Here is a 24270-nt window from a genome sequence, read left to right as displayed (position 1 = left end):
AATTTTAGTGCTGATGTCATTATTACACACAGACCTATTATATAAGTACCAATGTTCATCCCAACCAATGTCCCTTTAATAAAATGGATCAGCACGAAGCAGGTTTGAAATTTATGTTCTTCAATACAGGATAAAGTTTAGCACCTTGGTTATTTGTTGTTGCAAATATCATTTTTCATTGCATTGCTTCTTCCGAAAAGTAACATTCCATATATCACATGACCCGAGAGCATTAAAAAGCATTTGTCATTTCGCCACCATCTGCAGGAGGCAACAATATGACAAGCGCGAATGGACGGTTTTACCATTCAATTGTCTTTTTGGAGGACAACATTAATCTCTCTCCAAGAAGGAGGCCAGGCTGCTTTTAGCGCGCCGGGCCTTCTCGATGCTATCGAAGGTCGGGGTCCCGCGTGGCAAGTCCAGACGGTCATTTTCAGACACCATGATGCACTCGGCTTCCCCTAAGAAGCAATGGGAGGGCAAAATGGAAGATTTTTGGGGTAAAGAATGTTCTCATATTTTGACCATAAAGCTTAAAAAGAAAAAAGAAAAAAAGAAAAAAAAAATCAAGCTGGATAATAAATGTATTTTTTTTTCTTTACTTAAACTACTTGGTACTTCCAAGCTAAAATAGAATATTATAAAAAATATTTACATAATTACAGTTTTGAACTAAAGCTAGAAACGTTCCAGTATAACAGGAGGCAGATTTATAATACTAATATCCTAATATAGTTATATCCTTAGCTAATAACCTTACCTCGAATTCGATGTATAAGTGTCCCATAAGCATTGTCCATCTGATAGACAAATATGAAGCCGAGTGGCAAAATGGGGGCCAACAGGGCTGGTTTCTTTCGTTTTAGGGCTCTGGATAAAAAACAAACAAAAAAACAACAACTTTATTTTCACTTCTTATTACTTGTTCAAATAAAGTTGACACCAGCGACTGCATACTGTCATGTCTGGGTCAAGTGTCTGTTTGGAATTGATGTCACAGCATCTAGTTTCAACTTGTTTTAAGTTATGTGACAGCTATGTGATGTCAGGAGCTTTGTGATGTCAATCTTTAATCCTTTATTTAGTCACAACCAATCAGATCGATTCACTGTCTGTAATAACTGTCTGAGAAGTGTGCGTGTTTGTCGGATTATTACCACTGTTCCTCGGTGCAACTCTCGTTGTTTCTCGTCTAGTCAAGTTATGTGAATAAATAGTTAAAATCGTATTTGTGTCTGCACTTTGGGACCCAACCTCAGCACGTAACGCGTACGATTTGTGGACTGTCTGCTGTTATGGGTGAGAAAAGCTAGCGAGTCGTAAAAGTGACATTCTGGGACCGTATGATCGCTGCAGCAGCAAAAGGCCACTAGACAAAAATGTGAAGTTGTGAAAGCACACACACTCACGCACACGCAGTCCGGATGCGAGTCTCTACAAGGCGTGAAACTCACCCAACGGTAAGGCCGGTGGCGGCGACTGCGAAGAACGTTCCGAAGTACTTGATGAACTCTCTGGACCAGGCGATCTGCATTGCCATCTGTCGCTCCCTCATCTGGTTCTGCATCATCATCTGACGCTCCAGCTGCATAAAACACACACAAAATGCAATTTGAATCTCGCATGCGTGCTCGTTAACAGAAATTCTAATGTTGGCCTGCAATGAAATATGAAAGAAACAGGAATGACTGCAATGTTTATTGAAAACTTGAGATATTTATGATGCCAATTAAGAGTCCAGTCGTAATCAGCTCTTCTTACTACAGTCTTACTACAGCTTATCAATGGAATCTTGTGCTAAAATCTGCTAGCAAAAAAAATAAAAAATTTGTAATCAGCATGCCAATTTTAGTTTTAATCAGGATTAAAATCGAACTGCTGTGTTGTCCTTGAGCAAGACACCGATGGCCCAAACCACCGGTGTTTGCTGTGTCCACTTACTGTGACAGGTGAAATGCAGAGGTCAAATGTCATTTGCGTGTGTGTACATGACAAATAATGATGAATCTTGTGCAGAGGACAGTTACCCTCCAGAACCAATAGATGGAGCTATTCTCTTTTTCAATAACCACAGTACCAGTCAAAAAATGTGTCCTGCCATGTGACTGGCACACTTTTTTTTTTTGGGGGGGGGGGGGGGGGGGGGGGGGGGGGGCATCAAGTAACAACATACACAACCCAGAACTTTCAAAATGTTAAATATTTAGTTAGCTCTTATACTTTAAAAAATAAAACATAACATGCACAAAAAAAAAAAACACTATACAAAATGTACTTTTTCTGCTTAAAAGTATAACGATGCTAAATACGAAATAATCTTTGAAACTGAATATGCAGGGCCAGTGCCGGTTCCGGCAGGGCCACCACAACATGACTCATATTCATCTTAATGGTCAGTAGGCAAATATGGTATTTGTGATCCAACCATCAGCCTCCTATTGTGACCCCATGTGGACTTCCCATGACTTGACCACACGGAAACAATCGCCCAAAGTCAAAACGCTTCCGCTGCAATTAAGTCACAGGTGAGCTATTATCCAATAAAACGGCACTTGAAGTAATTAACATAATCAAGCCGGAGACTTCCATTTTCTAGAAGCATGCTATTTTGATTATTTGTGGCGTTCAACCACTCGTGGGCAGTAAATGTTCAATGAATCACCAATTTTCAACGCCGCAGATCTTTTGTTGATTGTGGTTTGTTTGGTAGTGGAGTTCCGTTATACTTCCTGTCAAGACAGCCTAGCCCATAATAATAATGACCATAGATCCATTAATACATAAATTAAAACAAACAAATCATGAGCAACCTCAAGCTTATTTGTACTTGCTGTGCATCTCATGAACGATGATCAGATTATGTACATTTTAAAGCCTAACGAGACAATTTGATGATTTGGTTAAATCACAGCTGGTTTTCATTACACAGACACATCTGATGTCACGCAAGTACGATGAACACGTCAAAACAGCCAAAAGGCACGTGCAAAAAACGTACGTAAACAGTTGTATATATTTATTTTCTTTTTTTCCCCCTTTCTCATCAGACTTGAAAAAAATGAAATGTGCTATATTACCATGGAGTGTCAATTTAGCCTAATAAAATGACAATGTTCTCTATCCCTGGCAAGCTGTAATGTACCTTTTAGTTGAACAAATTATTTTAAATGACAAGATCAAAATATTTGATTGCGATGCGATTTATGTATGGATAGAAATGAACTCACAGGGCTACAGCAGTGAAAGAATATTTCCTTCCAGGTGAACGTCCTTTTAAAATAGTCGAATAAACGAAATAAACAGATACCCCGGTGGTGTGAGATTTGATGACATCAGTGACAACTTAGAGAAGCAAAAAAAGTGTTGGAAAAATGACGAGCCAACGAGCTCTAAAGATGACAAGCTGCAAGCAGAGCTGGGAAAAAAAAAAATCAGGAGAAAACCCATTGACATTTATTGAAGGGCTGCAAAAAAAGATGTCACACTTACTTGACCAAATGATCATGACGCACTTAAGATTTAACAGTTACGGTAAGTATACATTTACTTACAATACACTTTCCGTAGAGCTTTTTAAGCCAAAATAGCAATAAATTAAGAGTTAGGCGAGTACTGATACCAGGCCTTATTTCAAGGTATTGGTACTCACAACAATATCAGTTGCTCTCGTGGCCATTTTATTAACAGGAACTAGAAAAAAAATACAAATTAGAAGAAGATAAAATTGCCAAATGCAATATTGGGACATATAGGTCTTTCTTTAAAACTGTCATTATGGAGGGAAATATTGTGTTAAAAAGTACTGGTGGTATTGGTACTCAGTATTAGTTTCTGTGACTACTCAAGAGTACTCGTACTGCCTTTGAACGTTATAAATAGTTCTTGAATATTCTAAAAATAATCTTAACATGAAGTACGTCATCTGTATTTGGTGAAAGTGAGTCACCCCAATGACGTATTGAAACATCGACGTCAGACATTCCTCACATTCAAATGGAACCGATATAAAAACCTCTTATCTGAAACCTAACGGCCAGAGGTTCACCATTCCCGCAAAAAAGAAAGAAAAAAAGATTAGTCTTCATCTAGCACGTGTACAGCTCAGCTGGGCTGAGAAAATGAAGGAACAAATAACGTTTTGTGCACAGATGTCACTGCGTTACAGGATTAACACCTGCGATTTAGCTTGCAGCCATCAATAATCACAGCAAATGGCGCAACAAAAGGAAATACTTTCATCTTTATGTATATTAAAAACAAAAATGTAAGGCAAAAATATATGTCATGTGGAAAAGGCTCCAGTGGAAATATTACATCATTACTTTAATTGTGCTGTGCTAGCAAATGTCTAAAAATAACTTTCATTATGTCATGGGTATTAATTAGCTAATCAAAACTGCGAGTAACATTTAAAAATAACTTGTGTCGTGATGATTCAACAAAAGGGAATCACTCATTGAAGAGGTATTCCAACATCTACGTCAGACTAATTACTGTAACTGAGGTATTTCCAAACATGGTGCCATAGCAGACTAGCTGCTCTGAGTCATCATGAGGTGTGCAATTTGAAATCCGAAAATGTTTTATTTATACTGACACAAATAACTTGTTCCTCTATGATATCTATTCATTCCACAGTGCTGTAATACTGACAGGGAGAACAATTCAATCTTCTTCCACCCAGAAGATAAAACTACATTGGACCTAGTAAAGTTAAAAAATAAAAATAAAAAATAAAAATTAAAAAAAAAAAAAAAAAAAAAAATCATGTCGGACAATCAATCAAAACATATAAATTAGTAATTATTTCACAAATAGTCTTCAGATGAGTACTGCAACTTATATACAGAATCACCCTGGATGTCATCATTTTAGAGACAACCTAAAGTTATGGTTTGTTTAAAAAAATAAATAAATAAATAAATAAATCACAGACTGACAAACGTGTTAAATATGACAAATTCAATCACTGGTAACATAACACATATGATAAGGATTAACCACCTTGTAAATTAATTAATTACGCCACATAATGCATTCTAGAAACAATATTTCATTTCCTTAATGAAATTTCTTGGGCCAATACCAAAACGGTTACTGAGGGTATTTTTTTATTATTTTTTTTAAATAATCTATTCAGCATCTAATTAAAAAATATGAAGTTTTCTTTGATTTGAAGCAAATATTATTGTTTTAGTCTTTCACACATGTACAAACAAACGAAAATGATCCTACAATCATGTTTGTTTCAAATGCTCCCCCCTCCCCTTTTCCTCAATGGTTTAGCCCATCTTTGTCCTGCACGTGTGCAAACTTGATTCAGAAAGGTTCTATAAACTTGTTGGTGGTGAGAAAAAGTGGTAGCTGCTATCTCTTCAGTGTTGTGAACGTATGGATGTATTAAATAAAAGGAGACCAACACTGGAGATGAAAGAGCTTCAAATATCAGGTCAGAAAATATCCAGTTTACCAGTTTTTTATGTTTGTTTGCTCTGTTATTATTATTATGCATGACTGCTCTAGCCCACAAATCTTTCAGCAGTTGCACTTGTTCTGAATGCACTTTGTTGTAGTAGTAGTCCTAAAAAAAAAAATTATGAGAGGCATATTTGGGCCAATACATTATCATTTAATGTATACATGACTGGGATCAAGTGAAACAAGATGGAGCTTTTTTTAGAATGTTAAATATTTTTCTTCCTACCTTTAAGGATTAATTTATCCTACTACGTACTGTAACAGTGAGGTCCAGTGTAAAACAAAATATATATATTTGACTGCACAGCAAAGAACAAGAGTGACATCAATGTGCTTTTATGTTTATTGATCCTAAATTGCTGCGTCCATGGAGTATTAACAACCGACGGTAAAGATGGGTTTAGCAATGTTCTGCTGAGCTGTTTTGGATTTCACTTGTTTGGATGGTGTGTTTACTCCTAGTTTGACCAAACTATTCCGAGCTAAAGCAAACACGGGCATCACCATTTTGGTCTGTGAATTTGTGAATGTGGAAATGTGAATGAGGTGCTCCACTGCAATCTGTTCATCAACTTTTTTTTGTTATATTTTGATTTGGTGGTGTGCCAGGAGAATTTTTAGAACGCTTCTTGGCTAAATAAAGGTTGCAAAACATTGTGTGCGTGGTAACCGTGACCTGGAAAATTCTTGAATCAAATGTCATAATTTTTCCACAGTTGCGTCGAATCTTTTTACATTGGCTTTGAGCAAGGGAAAAGATGACGAGGTTTGTTTGTTTTGTTCGCGCTTGATTGACTGGCACAACAGGTTGTTCACCAGTACAATGATCAAATCGCCATAGTAACGCACCTGTAGCCTGGAATTGTGCAGCATGAACTCTTGCTGCTTTTTCAAGTTTGCATCCATGGTCTTGGACAGAAGAAATCCCATCGTGGCGATGTTACCGCTGACGGCTAGAAAGGCAAAAGGAAAAGAGAGGGGGGAAAAAACGAAAGAAAGAAATGTACAAACAGCCGGTGCTCATTTAACGCACTTCCTCAAAAATTGTCTCATAACTCGGAATGAACAGTCTGACTCCCTCTCTCGCCCCTTGTTATCTGAAGTTGACGACCATTTTTCCCCATTTAAAAGACTCGAAAACAAAAAATGAGGTTTAACTTCCGAGCGACTTTCCAAGAGTTAGCCAATTAGCTAACCGTACACACACATAATTACCAATATTTAAAAATGTAAACAATAAAACACGCGTCACCTCAAAACAGCTTCTATTTTGACCTTGGAATGATATTTGTGAAAAGGTACGTACCGGAAAATGAGAGTGAATTTGTTTGCTATCAAGGTGACTCCTGCACGGATTTCCTCATTACGTCGATGCGTAAAAAATATAAGCTACATTCAAAACACAAATAACAACAAACTTCCGGGTTTAACAGGTCTCATTCCTCAGACTCAAGGAGTGAACAAACATAGCACTTCCGCTTAGTCTTTCAAAATAAAACAAGTCTCTCTAAAATGTTCAACATTAAGAGTGAGCCAATTTCAGGGCATGAAGGAGAAAAATAACCAATCAAACTGACATTCAATGGCCATTTCTAGTCTTCAATTAATGAATCTACCATGCATGTTTTTATGATGTGAATGGAGAATATACAACTTTATTCTCATACATTTGCAAGTTTTTATTTGAAAAACTAATACCCAACTCGTTACCTTAAAATTATGACTTGAAAATATCCAACCTTCCAGCCATCCATTTTCTTAACCGCTTACTCCTCAAAAGGGTCGCAGGAAAATATCCAACCTGTTCTGTCAAAAATATACAACAACCATTCTTTAAAAAAAAATCTTGATCGATAAAATGTACGACTTTTGATCTCAAAACATTTTTCTTGAAAATATGACTTGAAGAAGTAAAAATGGTTCTTTACAATATTCTATGCAGCCCTACGAACATTCTGATGAATATTATATTAATAGAGAGAGAGAGAGAGAGAGAGAGAGAGAGAGAGAGAGAGAGAGACAAAATTGGCATAATACTGTGGGTGTGGTGGAATTGGCGACTGTATAAACACTGTATAAGAGTGCGTCTAATACTTGACGAGTTAACATTCTCACCACACAAGTTCCGTCATAAGGTAAGGGAGAAGAAATAATGGTTGAAGAGAATAAGCTTTTTTAATATGCATAATATATAAAAATACAAACTATTTGCTGTTTTTTTTCTAAATATATTTTTCAATTCATTCTATTTTCATATTGCTGTTCAGTGGAAAAATAAGATTAGACTCCTGTAAATTTTGAGAACTTTTAATTTTTCTTCAAATGTTTTAAACATAGCAAAATTGTTGTTTTTTTCTGTATTCAACAAGAATGAAAGTCCATCAAAGTTTTTTATTCATTTTCTCAACCGCTTACTAAAAATGTAAAACTAACATAAAACAACTAAATCTGTCCATGATTTTTTTTTTCTTCAATTTTGATCTGTTGCTTGTCTGACTGTTTCCTTCTCTTACTTCTCTTTCTCCCACAGTTTCAAATGAACTGGTCTATAGTCCTTATTTTGCAAGTCCTGTTCCAGCCATGTCTCCAAGGTATTTAAAGACAGCACGATAAGAAAAGCATTTTGATTCTATAGCAGATCTTTTAAAACGTGGCTTTGGCCTACTACTTTCCAGCCATCTCGTTAACCACGGTTGTGGAGCGGGTCTCGTACGGGGCCGAGTTGGGAGGTGAGGTGGTAATGGGTTGCCGGTTCTACCCTTTGTCACCATATCCCCATAAGGACTTGGCGGTGGCCTGGCACCAGATCTCGCCGGCTTCGTATCGGGGCGTGTACCGGATGGACGGCGGGCAGGAGGAAGCTCCCTTCCAGCATCCGGACTTCCGGGAACGCGCCACGCTTCTCACCGAGGAGATTAAAGACGGCTGGGCCAAGCTGCAGGTCAAGTTCTTACCTTACGCGTTTTATTTGTCATTTAGTATGAGTTTGCATCACTAACTGGCAACACAATTACTCAAAATGAACGTGTTTATGGTTACAGGTGTCAAGCCTTCGCATCAACGACACGGGGACGTACCAGTGTGTGGTGCGAACAACGAATGGGGCTGACTATAAGAAAGTGAAATTAACTGTTACTGGTGAGCAACAACTCTTGACAGGCGGCTTTCGCCCCAATACAGCAAAGTACTTAACATAAAACAACATGTTTGAACCAAACTGTCATTCAATTCTATCAACTTAAAGGGGAAGTCAACTCCACCAAAGATTACTGACAATATGTTCTATGCACCCCCACTACTCTAAATATTAGGGGTGTTAAAAAAAATCGATTCGGCAATATATCGCGATACTACATCGCGCAATTCTCGAATCGATTCAATAGGCAGCTGAATCGATTTTTAAACTTCCATTTTTAATGGAAACATATTCAACAAAACGTCTTACTTCGGGTTAGGGTTCACACCTTAAGCATGGAAGAATGTTATATGAACGGAACATTAAGCCTTAATATTTTATTTTAATACTGTTCAAACATGAAACGTATTACAACCTGATTCAACTGAAGTTTCAGATAAATAAATAATACATTTTCATACAAATCTTACACTCTCAATTTTACTGATTCGTATTTTCTAAATTTGAATGAAAAGAATCGCAACAATCGACTTGTAAATTCGTATCGGGATTAATCGAATCGAATCGTGACCTGTGAATCGTGATACGAATCGAATCGTCAGGTACTAGGCAATTCACACCCCTACTAAATATGGTATTCTGGTTCATGTTGTATTAGTGGAATATGAGTTAAACAGCTAAATCCATCAGTTTTTATCAATATCAAAAGGCGGCCATTTTGCCACTTGCTGTCGAGTGAAGATGACATCACAGACGCTCAAGTCTAAGGCAACAACCAATCACAGCTCAGCTTCAGAAAACAGGTGGGCTGTGATTGGCCGTCGCCTGAGCACACGCCGCTTGGTCAATGGCGAGTACAGATTTGTTACCATGGCGACAATGGTTGCAGCGTCGTACGCGGGCGATAGCTGGCAAACCAACAACAACAAAACTCAACTCCCATTTAGACAAAATCATTTTCACTCATGGAGGCAGCACGTCTGCTGTCGAGCAATTAAGTATGTGCCGCTTAGAAGACATTAATGCTAATATTGTCTTTCAACAAAACTCAATGCAGCTCTGCTTACCTGTTTGCTTTGCCAGTTAGTTCACTGAAGATTCAAAATGGTCCAGGTGTTAACGTGAATGTAATTGTTTGATGGTGACCAGTCCCTGGTGCATGTCACCTCTCACATCATGTAGTAACATCATGTGGGATCGGTTCCAGGTCACGCACGACCTTAATCAGGAAGAAGAACTTGAACATAAAAAAAAAAAAAAAAAAATGGAGTGTTTCATTTAACATTGTGACGGGCACTCTGCAGGCTATTTGCATAAAAATTCATCAATTTCAAGACAAACTGTGCGCTTCATCTCATTCTTGCAGCACCTTACAAAACGGTCAGAAAAGACATTTCCAAGTCGGCACGCGGAGGCGAGCTCGTGTTGAGCTGCCGGTCCGAGGGCTACCCGGCGGCCACGGTGGCCTGGGAGGACGCCAGCGGGCAAAATCTCAACGCCAGTACCGCCATTGTGTCAACCGTGGACCAGCTTTTCAGAATCACCACTCAGATACGGGTGGAATCGTCACAGAAAAACAACTACACTTGTCGCTTTGCCGGCGGCTCCTCTGCGACTTTTCGCATCCCAGGTGAGCACGAGCGTCAATAGTTTGAAATAAGCGGTTAACAGTTTAATGTCATTTTTTTCCCCTTGAAGTCGTTTCTCCTCTATCTACATTAAATGCCAAAGATTGTGAAGTACACGTTTATAGGTTATCATGTGGGATGTTTTCCACTGAAAGCCGCAGGATTTTTACCTGTGGGTTGCTTCTATTGATGTTTGTGTGTAAGAGTTTTTATCATGTAGATGATTTTTTTTGTTTTTTTTTTTGCTTTTGTGACTGCAAGTGTAGGCGCATTCCGTTAAGGGTTGATTTAGTCATACCAAATGCAAACCTAAAACTAACATTGAAAAACTTTTTTGTCAACCAAATAAATTAATAATGAAATAAAAAAATAATAAAAAAAATAAAATACAATTTTTGAAAAACAAAAAACAAACTAGAACTACATTTTGCATTTATAAAACTTTTAAAAATTGTAAAACTAAAGCTTAATATGTAAGAGTATTTTGGTAGTACTGCAAAACACAAAAAACACAAAAAGTGTGTTTTTTTTTTTTTTTTTTGGTTTGTGTTACTCAACAAATACTCCATATATTAAAAAAAATAATAAAGCAAAATTAAGGAAAAACTCAACTAATATTATACTAACTAATAAAACTAACAAAGCGTCTATATTAAAAATAAATGAAGAAAAAAATAAAACCTATTATGAAAACTCAAATTTCAGGATTGTAAAACCACCTTTGTCTCTAGGATTTTTTATGTTTTTTCCTCATAGCAAATATTTATAATAATTTTAAAAAACTGCTAACCAAAGTTAGTAACATAAAAAGAACAATTTATACCAGTAATACAAGTGTAAAAATAAATTGAAATACCAAGCTCCGTTTGAAGACACCCACTTTGTTAAGGCTTTTCACTTAAACAGGTTAAACTAATTCCCATAAAAACAGAAATGAATACTCGTTCAACCTTACAAGACTCTCGATAACTTACAGTAAATACACAATGGGCTGAATCAAAGACGTTTTTCTGGAAATTCGATGGCATTTCCAAATTGTCACTTCAGTCATAACTCAGCATTGTTTTCAAATATGTGTGGGGAAGTAAGAACACCCACAATGCATGTTTGGTGGTTTCCATTGTGACCAATCATGTGGAAATCATCTTATGACAGATGATCAAATCACACACAATTCTTTGTTTTTCCACTTTTTTTTCTCCCCTTTATAGATGAAACCCAGCTACAGAAGGAAAACACAGACAGTATAGTTGTAATCCGTGTAGCATTTGGCACATTTATTGGAATAGCACTGATTATCTTCATTGTAGTGCTAATTTCTCTGCGTCGAAAAGGTAATGGAACAAAAAAAAAGCCTCTGTCTGTCTGTCTGTCTGTCTGTCCGTCCGTCCGTCCATCTACAGCAGAGCTGGGCAAACTCGGTCCTCGAGGGCCGGAGTCCTGCAGGTTTTGGATGTTTCCCTTCTTCTGCAACACAGCTGATATATGATCAGCTCATCAGCAAGCTCTGCATAAGCCTGATAACGATACTGATTGATTGGAATCAGCTTGTGTTGGGAGAGGGAAACCTCCGAAACCTGCAGTACTTCGGCCCTCGAGGACCGTCCCTGATCTGCAGTATCAAATCTGACATGACTGTCAAAGTCATGATGACATTGGGTTTTTTTCCTGAACAGCTAAATGTGGAACTTCTCTGTTTGCTCATCTTTTATGCAAAAAAAAAGTGGCTTAAAAGCTCATCTTATTATTCATGTGTTTCACTAACTACGTACATTTGTGTGAACCTGATTAGCAAAAACAGAGATGCGTTCAAGTTTTGCTTTTGGTTGTTTTTTTCATTTTGAGTACATGAAATGTCACCCATAATAATGTGTTGCATATTAATATCTTACAGGTCTTTGCAGAAAAGAAGAAGAAATGTCTCCAAAACAAATAGACAAAGAAACAATTACTATTTTGACTGAAGGTAACTGATCTCATTTAGATTCTATCATCCTGACTACCAGGCAAAAAAAAATATTGTCCAATCATGTTTATTTTGATATTCCCCAATCTTTGCGGAGTAACTGGAATACTGCAAAATAAATTTTTGAAAGAAAAAAAAGTTTTTATTTTTAAGCTATGATGTGTCCACTACAGAGGACATGTTTTAAAATTTAAATGCTAGGCTCAAATACAGTTAAAATAATTCAAACAATACTTTAATGTGTTCGTAAGAGTCTTATAGAAAACATGCTAACAACATTTAAAGCCTAGATTCGTTCAATAAAAAGTGTTATACACTTTGTTTTCCTCTTCCCTAAAAAGTGCTTGCACTGAAGCCATTTTCTTTTATGATGCAATCAAAGGTAGCAAAGCCCCACCCCTACACATTTGGTATCATTGGAAAGCGCTGAATGTCCTCTATAGAGCACAAAATGAGTTAACACAATCATATGCACTGGGTGGGAGATATTCAGGTTTAAAAAAAAATGTCCACTACAGAGGACAAATTTTAATTGCTGGTAGTCAGGAAGATATAATAATTTTTATTTTATTTTTTTTAATTTTTGATTTTTTAGCTTTAGAGTAATAGTGAAAGAATACACTTTTCGTTTGGGTTAAATGCTAGACAAACATTATTACACTGGCCCGTTATTGACGAATGGCCACCTTTCAGCGAGTTCTTTATGACACGAAGACGCATAAAAATACAGACTGAGTGAGCACCGACATAAGCTGGTTTATATCCTTCGCAGTCTGTGTACTTTTTCGGAGGTTTCGCGTCATGAAGCACTAGCTGAAAGGTGGTTAGGTAAGGCTTAGTGTTAAGGGTTATGACTATTGTTAAAACTAGGGGTTATGGGCTTATGTTGGGGTCAAAGGTTTTCGGGGTTCCACTATGATACTCTACCATAATGTTACCTCACTTAAATCTACCTCCCTCGAAACAAAAAATTGTACAACCCTTATGTATTGTCACATGCGTGCATGTAATTGAAAGAGCTACAATAACAAATAATGGAAATGTGCTTTGGCTGTCTTCAGATTGCAAGGAGCATCAACAGGGAGAGTTTGAGGTTTTCCAGGCTTGGTTGCCGGAGGAACAGCATTCAGTGAGTGCCCCAGGGTCGCGAGAATATATCTCGCAAGAAGACGAAGACCGGTAGTGACTTTTTATTTATTTGATTATTTTTTACAATTCATACAGAGGAGTCTCCAAAGTCGAATACGTCACAATTTTTGATATGACTATTAAGAATATTAAGAAAACACCTGTACGACATTTTAAGATTTCAGGCAACAAATGAATTCTCATGACATTATTTCCAACAGCACGTGATGGTTGTTCGACTTCAGAGAATGCATAGTTTATTTTATGTACTTTATAACATTTATTTCTGAATTGTGTGGCTGGCCATGCAAAAAAAAAAAAAAAAAAGCTACCGAAATTAGTTGCGGTGTACCTCAGGGTTTAATTCGAGACCCGATGTTTTTGTACCGTTTTTGTTCGTTCCTGAACTTGCAATAGCACTTAATGTCACAAACACACCTCACAATACATTTTAGAATTTTTATGACATACTCTACTACTACAATCCTGCATAATGTGTTGAAGGAAAAGATCTGTACTAAGTGATACATGTTACTATAGTGTATACTCACATCTTTTTTAAGGTAGGCTACTTTAATGCTTCGCCATTCAATTTGGTCAAGTACATGCAAATACGTGAAATATTTTCAGTATTCACCTTTACTGTTCCCTGAACGGTGCTTTGCTCATTCAGAAACTTACAGTATTCACTGTGTGTTGTAGGGAAATGATTAGTTTCTAATTTCGTGTGAATTAGTCACTGTACAGTACTTGTACAAAAAAAAAAAGAGGAAGTGACACTAGGCATGTTCTTGGCAAGACAGTCAAGGTCATATAATGCACTGTACAACAAACAAATGAAACAACTTATCGGCATACTGTATGTCACATGAATTTCCTGCGGGAAAAGCAGCCCATTGTTTTTTTTTTGTTTGTTTTTTTAAAATTGATTGATATGCTACCATCATCTCAATGCAATGTTGTCAATCTGCAATCTTTAGTCACATAAAAACATTTGAGCCATTGTTCAATCTTTGAGGAAGTTATGGATTAAAAGCAAGCAAACAAAAATAAATTCTGATGGAGATTCACAGGTTTCAATTTCAATACCCTATTGTGATTGGTTGCACTTCCTGTTCATGATGACGGCCTCGATACTAAGAGGAATTTAAAAAAAAAATAAAAAAAATCCACCACTTACAAGAATTGGAAGTGGTACTTTTTAGGGTAAATAAACTCCACATTCTCGAAAGAAAAGAGAACTTGTGAGATTAAAATTGGAAATGCACACAGATAAAGTCACAATATGAAGATTTACATTTGTTGTTTTCCTTGAGGAAGAATGTTCTACCTTTTTTAGCTTAATCGTTGCTTTTCATCATTAAGTCTTATTTTTCAGTGCATTAGTGGAACTTTTAAAAGCGCAAAGTCATAATTTTAAGCAAACTAAGTAATATTATGAAGAAAAAAAGTTTTAATTTTACAAGAGCAATCTATAATTAAATAAAAATTACAATTAAAACAACATTTAATTATTAAATATATTATTAGAAAAAAAAATGTCACAGTTTTACAACGAGTTGTATTTTATATTATTTTTTTTAAGTATAAAAGATGCATTCTTAGTCTTACTTCCCTATAGGGAGAATTACAAACCTGTGACAAGAAAGGCATACATTTACAAAAACATTACAATAATATTATGATTTAAAAATAAATAAATAAATAAATACATAAATAAATAAACTTTTCCTTGGCTCTCCCTCAGATTAACTAATTTCTAATCCTATACATCCTATAATAACTGGTGAATGATTAAAAACAAATAAATACCCGGTAAAAATAAAATAAAATAAATAATTCTAATCATATATATCCTAGGAACTTGTGAATGATTCAAATTAAATAAATAAATAAATAAATAAATAAATAAATACAACTGATAAATGATTATAAATAAATAAGCTTAAAATGAAGCTAACATTTAAAATACTATATCATATCAGAAACTGCCCTTGATGTACACCAATCAAAACTTCAGCATCATTACCATTATCTTTTTTTTCCGGGCAATACAGTATTTGAATGTGGCTTTCATTAAGTTACTGTATGTGGCGATGTATTCACAATGGTGTATTTGTAAAATGACATTTCACTCTTGATGACATCGTCGCGGTGCTTGGACTCTTTATGCGTCGTGTTCAGAATTGTACTCACACTTTGTGTATGCTGTACGGCGTTGGATCACCAACCTGGCGTGGTGGCAGCTCATGTGCTTGTTCTCAGAATTGTTCAGCGGTGATCGGATACTGTGATTCCCTGCAAATGTCGTGAAAGTGATCATGTCAAAATGTCAGCACTTGTAGACATTTAAGAAATAAAAGTGTCTGTTACAACTTAAGTTTTTACATCATTGTTGATAATTATTGTGAGAAATTATTGACATGGTGGTTTCACAGATGAATATTAATCATGATTAATAACATACAATTAAAGGTAATTTGAGCATACTGTCATTTCATAAGTGTGAATGGAACTGGTAGTTTAGTCTTTCTAAAAGGTTGGCGACCCCTACTGGAGCCCTTGATTAAGGTTTCATTTCCCCCTGCAGCCTCCATAGTATCACTAGATGGCGCCATCCACCTGCTCACATATTTCAAATTAAAGCGCCTATAAATTAGGTTTCGTTATGGGTATAACATGACAATGTGAAAATAAGAAATGCGGATGGCTCTTAGTGAGTTTTGTTTAAAGATGAAGCCTATTTACTATTTTTAGTCATTATTTAGGGACGCATTTATGATTGAAGTATCTTGTCCAATCCAATTTATCATGTACAATTTAAAAGCTGAAGAATCAAGCTGTCACAAAATCTGTTTGTCGTTATTGCCCCCCCCCCCTTTTTTTTTTTTTTTACTTTTTTTATGTATTCATTTTTTATTTATTTTTTATTACAATATAGAGGTTGCTATGGACAACTAGGTACCATGTGTGAATAGTGAAATAAACGGACGTTGTGTTCATTATTAAGGGAGAAAAAAAAAATTATATTGCGGTGGTCAGGACAAAACTAGATAACAATAATTAAACTATATACTGATTGCTCAGGTCATGCTATTTGATTAAAAGAAAAAATGGAAGTGTTCAGAATACTGTACATAAAATTAGATACATCAGTTAATATGAAATTGCCTTAAAAAAATAAAATAAATAAATAAATAGATGAATTAAAAAAACAAAAAAACAAAAAAAACACCGGGAAGTTTAAAATTGTGGATCACTGGTGTCATACTTTCACAATAATAAATAAATAAATAAATAAATACATAAATAAATAAGCTATAATTAAAATAAAAGAAGAAAATATTATTGTCTCACGAAAAACAACTATAAAAAATATATCGTTTCTTGAAATGACCATGTGGATTGCTCAAATCACATTTTAATTAATAAAAAAAAAGTGTATTATATGACAGCGCTACATATAGCACAAAATAAAACCATTATAATTCCTGAAATTCTCTCATGATTTTTATTTTTTTTTTTAATTCCTGAAAATGGTTGCTTGTATCTTTTGTTGTCATTAAAAACGTACTATATTATATGGAGGTTTTCAGGATCAAATAAAATATGAATCAGGTCGTTATATGGAAGTGGATACAATTTTGGATAAGGAGCAGGGTGCTTTAATTAAAAAGCAACACTTAAAAATAACTAAACTATTTGGATCTGAAATTAATTGCTCGCGAGTTTTCTCCCCTGAAACTTTACTCCTTTGCAACTCTGATGCTGTTGTTTTGCATTCAGACACACAAGCACCCCCCTCGCCCCCACCCCATTTCCTCTTTCGACCTCAACCTTGCAGACCAAAGAGGTTGGTTTCATCTTCTGGTAATTAATATTCGTGGGGGGAAGAAGAGAAGCATGAGGAAGCAATTATCCTATGATGATGTAGAGATGTAAATGCACACGCAGTACTCACCAAAAGGCAAGCGCACGCGTGTATGCAATCTATAACACAATACCATGATGAATTCTTCCTCCCTTGCACGTTTCCTTCGTACATTGACTGACTTCCATATTTTTTTTTTTTTTTTTTTTTTTTTTTTTTTTTTTTTTTTTTTTTTTTTTTTTTTTTTTTTTTTTTTGAAGAGCTCAGAATTGTTCATTCGGTAGTCTTACCGATTCAACGTCTTGTCATCATTGCTCTTTTCCTTTTTTTTTTTTTTTTTTTTTTTTTTTTTTTTTTTTTTTTTTGTGTGTGTGTATGTGTGCGTGCGTTTGCGTGCGTGCGTTTGCGTGCGTGCGTGCGTTTGCGTGTGTGCGTTTGCGTGCGTTTGCGTGCGTGCGTGCAAATACGTATAAATTTATACTCATTCATTCACCTAAAACCTTATAAATATCCCATTACCCTTCGCCTTAACCAGGTACTTCAGAATCTTGCCAGAGTCGTGAGATTTAAATGGTCAGGAGACCAGAGAAAAGGTCAGAAAAAAAAGAAATAAAGAGAAAAGAAAGGTAAATCAAAGTGACATCCAGCACCGACCAAACACTTCCTGCCTTCCCCATGATTACAAAATCAAAGTCTTACGCCAACCCCGGAAGCCTCTAAATTCCAGCAAATTTAGCGAGATCTCAAGAGCCCAGAGGAAAAACTAAAGAGAGGAAGGAGGGAAGGATCGATAAGGCAGAGTGAGATCAATAGAAGCCAGTACATCCAATCCATCAAAGTGAAGTCCAGCACCAACAAGACCCCTCCTGCGTGGTTACAAAACCGGAGTCTTATGCCAACCCCAGAAACCTCATACTTCTAATAAATTAAGATCTCAAGTGACCAGAGGAAAAACTAAAGAGAGGAAGGAGGGAAGGATAGATAAAGAAAAGTGAGAACCACAGACACCAGCACCAACTGATTCAAGGGGCTGTGGGAGGGAGAGGGTACTTCTGTTGAGTTTCAGTAGATGCTGGTGCGACGGATCTGGCATGCATAAGGACCACCACCAAAGAGAGAAGCCGTCAACCGCGGTCCAGCAAAGCGAGCACCCCCCCCCCCCCCCCCCCACCCCCCCCGGAATCCCCAGGCCGCGGCAGCACCAAGGCCACCCCCAAGCCACCCGAGCGGACACCGGTCAGCGAGCCGACCCAGATACCCGGAACACCCCCGCCCCAGCCCCGGCCCACACCCCCGAGCCCAAGGCCGCAGAACGAGGCCCAGCGGGCCCCCACAGCGCCCCACCGGTCCCCAGCCCCCATCCCCCCACGACCCCCCCGCACCCCACCCAAACCCGCCATCCACCACGACCCAGGCCCCACCACCCCCGACCCCCAAACCCCCGAACACACCCCGACCCCCAGCACCCAACCCCCCACCCACCCATACCTCCACCCCCCCCCCAAACAAGCCGCCCCCCCCCGACGGCCGCCACCCCCCCCCCCGCGAACCCGGCCCCCCGCGAGAACCCCCCACCCCCCCCCGGAAACCGGCACCGGGCAGCAGCGCAGAGAGGGAAGATGTGCCCACCCCACCTCCAGCCGCGCGAGATTTGCACCGCGGCGGGAGGGGGGAAGCAGAGGAGGAAGCACCAGGGGAGAAGGCGGGACACCAGAACACCGAGCCCGGTGGGGAGAGGCCCCGGTCGTCACGCCAGAGTACAAGTGACACCTAACCCTGTTACTGAGTCCGCCAGCTCGCCGACTGGCGAGCTCTACCCTTACACCGTGAATGTGGCCCCACCCAGTGTATATACAAGTGTGTGCGTGTGGTGCATTAAAATTGGGAGCAGGTGAGTCGGAGCAGAGGGAAAAAATTTCCCCTACTCCGACACACCCGTATCCCCCCCCAAAAAATGAATATGTATATGTGTGGTGCATTAAAAAAGGGAATGGAGGGACAAAGTGGTGGGGCAGGGACACAAATGGGGGGGACCACAGCGCTGCCAGGCACTGCAGTCCATCCCCTCTGATGGCTCCCCGCCCCAACTCACCCCTCCCCTTGGACGTGAGGTGCATTAAAATTGGAGGGGAGTTGAAGGGTGAAGACGGTGTTTCCACCCTTCCCCACCCCACCAAGAAATGTGTTGTGTGCCCTATGTGTATATTTACAAAGTGTATAGTGCAAGCTAGTGAAGTGAGTAAGAGGAGCGACCAGCGGGGCCTCACCCAACCCGGCGGGTGTAGGTGGCACGCCCGCCCCCCAGCACCCCCACCCCCCGCCGCCCCCCACCTCATCCACCCGGCACCACAATGGGCGGACAGCCAGCGCAGCAGGGCTACCGGACAGCCCACCAGCCACCGGGGCCCGCCCGGGGCACCAGGAGTTATACCGGAGCGGGGCAGGCCCCAAACCCTCGCCCGGCCCCCGGAGCCCGACGCCCGGGCCGGGGAGGGAGCCCCAGGCCCAGGGAGAGGGAGGGGGAGGGGCCGCAGGGCAGACAGGGAAGGGGGGGGGGGGGGCGGGGGAAGCGGGGAGAAGACGACAAGAAGGCGAAAGGGCGGCTGCAGGGCAGGAGGCGGGGGGGGAGAGGAGGAGGGAGGGCGACAAGGGAAAAGGGACCGGGAGGCAGAGGAGGATGGGCGGGAGGAGGCGAGGAGGGAGAGGCGACGGGGGGGAGGAAGGGGGAGGGGAGAGGGAACCACGGGGCACACCGGAGGCCCACCCACCCCGAACCGCGCCGCCGGGCACGGAGCAGCGGACCGCGCCGGGACGGCACCGCCCCGGGCACCAGGGGAAGCACCCCAACACCGCACCCCACAGGGGGCCCAGGGAGCGGCCAAGACGCAACCGCCACCGAGCAGACAACGGGGGGGGCAGAACCACCCCCGCCCGACCACAGGGGACGGCGTCAAGAAAATTGACTAATTAGCATGCAGTAACACCAAGTGTTGATGCTTAGTGCCCACTAGAAATAGATCTTAAGGAGTTATTGAGTATAGTGTCGTATAGTGTGGTATGCTCGAGCCCACTAGCAGCAACTAGGTTCCTGACTATATAAAAATAAAAACAATCAGATACAAAATACCAAATACAGGAGCAGCGAAAACAGAAGTTGTAACGATGTGGTGGCTCTCGTTAACAGGCAGAATCTTGGCAGGATTAAGTTGCCAAATTGAGATTAAAATATTCTATGTACATAGACCATATTTGTTTAAATCTTGATACTTGATTTTTATTTAAGGCAGAGATTTTTTCCATTGAGATATAATTTATTAGTAAGTTTAACCAGTGGTCGATATTTAGAGATTGTTTATTTTTCCAATTGACAAGGATTATTTTTTTAGCAATAGTAAGGGCTATAAATATAGATTGAGATTGTTTACATGGTCGCTCAGTTATTGTTAAGTCACCTAGTAAACACAGTCTTGGAGATAAAGGAAGCCTACAGTTTAATATATCAGCGAGCTTTTCCAAGATTTTAGTCCAGAAATGCAGCACTGGAGTACATGACCATAAAGCATGAAGATAAGTATCGGCAGTGTTTTGTGAGCACTGGAGACAAATGTCGGAGTCAGAGAGTCCCATTTTTTTCATCATATATTGTGTAATATATGTTCTATGAAGTATCTTATATTGGATAAGTTGCAAATTTGTCTGTTTGGTCATTTTAAATACATTTTCACAGATTTGGGTCCAAAAGTCTGGTTCCGGAACTATAGACAAGTCTTTTTCCCATTTTAAAGTCGGTAAATACGTTTTATTTGTGTATAAAAATAACTTATATATTTTTGATATTTTCTTTATTGTTGTTGGAGAAAGCTTTATAATATCTTTAGCTAAGACAGGCAGTTGGAGCGTATCTTGAAGTGTTGGGATTTGTTTCTTAACCATATTTTTAACTTGCAGATAATGTAAGAAATTTCCCTTTTTTATTTCATATTTCTGGACCAAGTTTGTATATGATATAAACTTATTATCTGAGAAAAGATGATGAAGGTGTGTAATTCCTTTCTGCTCCCATAGGCTTAAATGGAACGACTGATTATTAAGTTGAAAGTCGGGGTTATGCCAAATGGGAGAGAGCCCACAGGGCGCCAATTGGGAGTTTGTAATTTCTAATGCCTTCCACCAGGCAGTCAGGGTGGCGGCTATCATTGGGTTTTTAAAACAATTATGTCGTCTTATTGATTTTGTAATAAAGAGTAAATCTGACAGTCTAAGATTATTACAATCCTTCTGCTCCAATTCCAACCAACAGTTAGTATCTCTGTTGGGTTGTGTCCATAGCACAAGATATTGTAGTTGATTAGCTAGATAGATAATAGTACATAAAGTTTGGTGCCTCTAAACCTCCTTTAGATTTACTTTCCTGAAGAGTAGATAGACTAATTTTGGCTTTTTTTTTATTCCAATAGAATTTTATGATAGCAGAGTCCAGCGATTGGAACCAGTTAGACGTAGGTTTAAATGGAATCATTGAAAATAAATAATTAATCTTTGGTAAAACTTTCATTTTTATAGTAGCTATCCGTCCTATTAAAGAGATCGGAAGATTATTCCAGCGTTCCAGGTCACTACGGATACTATCCAATAATGGTGAAAAATTTAAAGAAGTTAATTCAGTTAACTTAGGTGAAATTTTAACACCTAAGTATTTTAAATTACCTGTAGGAAAGGAGTAGTGTGGATCCTGACTTGTAGGATTCCATGAATTTTCTGTAATAGGTAATAATGTTGATTTTGTCCAGTTAATAGAGTAATCTGATAAGTGAGAGAATTTAGTTATTAATTTAAATGCTTCCCCTAGCGAAATAGCAGGTTCTTCTAAATAGAGTAATATATCATCGGCATATAGATTAATTTTATGTTCTATTGTCCCGGAGTGGATTCCTTGGATCCGTCTATCCTGACGTATAGCTAATGCAAGCGGCTCAATAAATATAGCAAATAATAAAGGAGAAATTGGGCACCCTTGTCTTGTTCCCCTTTGTAAAGTAAAACTCTGTGATGTAATCCCATTAGTAGTAACTGTAGCTTTAGGAGAATCATATAATATTGAGACCCATTGAATGAATGACTCCCCGAAGCCGAATTTATTTAAGACAGCAAAGAGGAAGGACCAGTTAACTTTATCGAATGCTTTTTCTGCATCCAGCGAAATAACAACTGCCTTTTTATCATGCCGCTGTGACATACTAATCAAGTTAAAGAGTCTCCTAATATTATTAGTAGAATGACGACCTTTAATAAAACCTGTTTGATCACTATGAATAATTGTCGAGATTACCGTCTCTAATCGAGATGCCAAGGCCTTAGCGATAATTTTAATATCGGTATTAATTAGTGATATCGGTCGGTAACTTGACGGGAGGGTAGGGTCTTTTTCTGGCTTTAATAAAAGTTTAATTGCTGCTATATTCATATCTTGACGTATATCACCTTTACTTTTAATTTCAGTTACTACTCTTAGAAATAATGGAGCAAACATTAACCAGAAATGTTTAAAAAATATAGCCGGAAAGCCGTCTGGACCAGGTGCTCTGCCATTAGGCATACTGTCTAAAGCACGATACAACTCATCTATAGTAAGCGGGGTATCGAGAATATCTTTATGTTCAATAGATAACTGAGGTATATTTAAGCTGTTTAGGAATTCCTCAATATATTCAGGGTTAGGTCTATTAATTTCTGTGTATAGATTTCGATAATAGTTATAAAAAATATGGTTAATTTCTTCTGGTGATTGTGTGCATTCACCATTTATATCTTTAATAGCCGTTATAAGAGATTTTTCCCGATTCCGTTGAAGTTGATTTGCCAGGAATTTACCTGATTTATTATTATGTTCAAAATTATTATATCTCAACTGTTGTATTATAAACTCTGTCTTTTTAGATAACATGTTATCTAACTGTATTTTTATATTCTGTAGTTCTATCCATATTTGATTATTTGGGTTTAATACATATTCATCCGTTAGTTGTTTAATTTTATCTTCCAGGTATTTTTCTAATTTTTGATCCTGTTTCTTTTTATAAGTTGAATATGATATAATTTTCCCTCTAATTACCGCTTTCCCTGCTTCCCAGAGAAGAGATGGAGATATATTTGGAGAGTCATTTATTTCCAAAAAATCTGCCCACTCCCTTCTAATAATTTTATCAAACTCTACGTCTTTCAGTAATGAGATGTTAAAACGCCATATCGGGGGAGGTTTAAAGGTAGAGTCAATTTGTAGAGTGAGGGAGACTGGTGCATGATCACTTATAATTATAGAATGTATTTTTATAGCAGTTTTATCAACAATAGAATTATTTGTAAGGAAAAAATCAATTCTTGAGAATGATCGGTGCACAGCAGAGAAGAAAGTAAATTCCTTCTTAGTTGGGTTTTGAAGTCTCCAGCCATCGCTGAGGCCAAAATCCTCCATATACTCATCTATTACTTTAGCGGATCGTAATCGCCTTGTATATATCGTATTATTAGAACGATCTATTAACGGGTTCAAGACCGTGTTAAAATCACCTCCAATAATAATAGTAGAATTTGTTGCTAAATCGAGTAACCGAGAGAAAAATTCATGGAAAAAATCAGGGTCATCATTATTTGGGGCATATAAATTACCAATTGTATATACTTTATTAAATATAGTTACCTGGATAATAATATATCGGCCCTCTAAATCTGTTACTATATTATTTAGAGTAAAGAATAAATTCTTATGTATAAGTATAGAGACACCTCTTTGTCTACTATTATAGGAGGCAGAGTAAACTTGACTAAAATTTTTATCTATAAATAATTTTTCTTCTGATTTTTGTAAGTGGGTTTCTTGTAGGAGACAAATATCTGCCTTAAATTTTGAGAGATGGTCTAAAATTTTTATTCTTTTTGCCTGGGAGCGAGCGCCACACACATTCCAGGAGACCAGAGCTAATTTCTGCATACAAGCAATATAGACTCAGTCTTATGTATACATCTATATAAGCTGCTTATTAATATTAACATATTGTAGGAT

General features: G+C 38.2%; 3 protein-coding genes across 9 annotated transcripts in view; 1 reads left to right on the top strand and 2 right to left on the bottom strand.

Annotated features, from left to right (window-relative positions):
- Positions 1 to 98: 98 nt before the first annotated feature.
- On the bottom strand, positions 99 to 6935 carry plgrkt (plasminogen receptor, C-terminal lysine transmembrane protein). The gene is made up of 5 exons (XM_077496727.1): positions 6788 to 6935; positions 6331 to 6434; positions 1458 to 1588; positions 764 to 873; positions 99 to 464 (listed from the first exon to the last, which is right to left on the bottom strand). Exons 2-5 carry the CDS (start codon positions 6409 to 6411, stop codon positions 334 to 336), a joined length of 453 nt encoding a protein of 150 aa, XP_077352853.1. The 5' UTR covers positions 6412 to 6434; positions 6788 to 6935; the 3' UTR covers positions 99 to 333.
- LOC144001980 (programmed cell death 1 ligand 1-like) lies at positions 5341 to 15719 on the top strand. 4 transcript variants are annotated; one of them, XM_077496715.1, is made up of 8 exons: positions 5341 to 5452; positions 8012 to 8072; positions 8157 to 8422; positions 8523 to 8619; positions 9984 to 10247; positions 11457 to 11579; positions 12140 to 12211; positions 13273 to 15719. In XM_077496715.1, the coding sequence occupies exons 2-8, from the start codon at positions 8018 to 8020 to the stop codon at positions 13392 to 13394; spliced, it is 999 nt and encodes a 332-aa protein (XP_077352841.1). In that variant the 5' UTR covers positions 5341 to 5452; positions 8012 to 8017; the 3' UTR covers positions 13395 to 15719. The 4 variants fall into 4 exon arrangements, with proteins under 4 accessions (XP_077352841.1, XP_077352840.1, XP_077352842.1 ...); XM_077496714.1 differs by lacking the exons at positions 5341 to 5452; positions 13273 to 15719 and adding an exon at positions 7277 to 7616 and having other exon boundaries at positions 12140 to 12733; XM_077496716.1 differs by lacking the exons at positions 5341 to 5452; positions 11457 to 11579; positions 13273 to 15719 and adding an exon at positions 7277 to 7616 and having other exon boundaries at positions 12140 to 12733.
- mrrf (mitochondrial ribosome recycling factor) overlaps positions 7180 to 24270 on the bottom strand; it is a 42754-nt gene continuing 25663 nt past the window's right edge. The window contains exons 9-11 of one of the 4 annotated variants that reach the window (XR_013278639.1): positions 15536 to 15637; positions 9685 to 9854; positions 7180 to 7287 (exon numbers count right to left, since the gene is read on the bottom strand). The gene's annotated coding sequence lies outside the window, so the exon portion shown is untranslated. Of the gene's footprint in view, positions 7288 to 7494; positions 9855 to 14504; positions 15638 to 24270 lie in introns of those variants that run through there. The other 3 variants (XR_013278640.1, XM_077496719.1, XM_077496720.1) reach the window with 3 other exon arrangements.

The sequence above is a fragment of the Festucalex cinctus genome, chromosome 15, assembly GCF_051991245.1.
Source record: "Festucalex cinctus isolate MCC-2025b chromosome 15, RoL_Fcin_1.0, whole genome shotgun sequence".
In the NCBI taxonomy this organism is placed as follows: domain Eukaryota; kingdom Metazoa; phylum Chordata; class Actinopteri; order Syngnathiformes; family Syngnathidae; genus Festucalex; species Festucalex cinctus.
The sequence above is the reverse complement of the archived record's forward strand: the minus strand, read 5'-3'. Positions and strand labels throughout refer to the sequence as shown.

Coding starts and splice junctions, on each gene's coding strand:
- plgrkt (XM_077496727.1), bottom strand. CDS start 6,411: ATGGGATTTCTTCTGTCCAAGACCATGGATGCAAACTTGAAAAAGCAG. Junction 1,589..6,330: donor TGCACAATTCCAGGCTACAG/GTGCGTTACTAT, acceptor TGTTTTATGCAG/CTGGAGCGTCAGATGATGAT. Junction 874..1,457: donor GCCACCGGCCTTACCGTTGG/GTGAGTTTCACG, acceptor TTTTTTATCCAG/AGCCCTAAAACGAAAGAAAC.
- LOC144001980 (XM_077496713.1), top strand. CDS start 7,398: ATGGTTCTTTACAATATTCTATGCAGCCCTACGAACATTCTGATGAAT. Junction 8,073..8,156: donor GTTCCAGCCATGTCTCCAAG/GTATTTAAAGAC, acceptor ACTACTTTCCAG/CCATCTCGTTAACCACGGTT. Junction 10,248..11,456: donor TGCGACTTTTCGCATCCCAG/GTGAGCACGAGC, acceptor TCCCCTTTATAG/ATGAAACCCAGCTACAGAAG.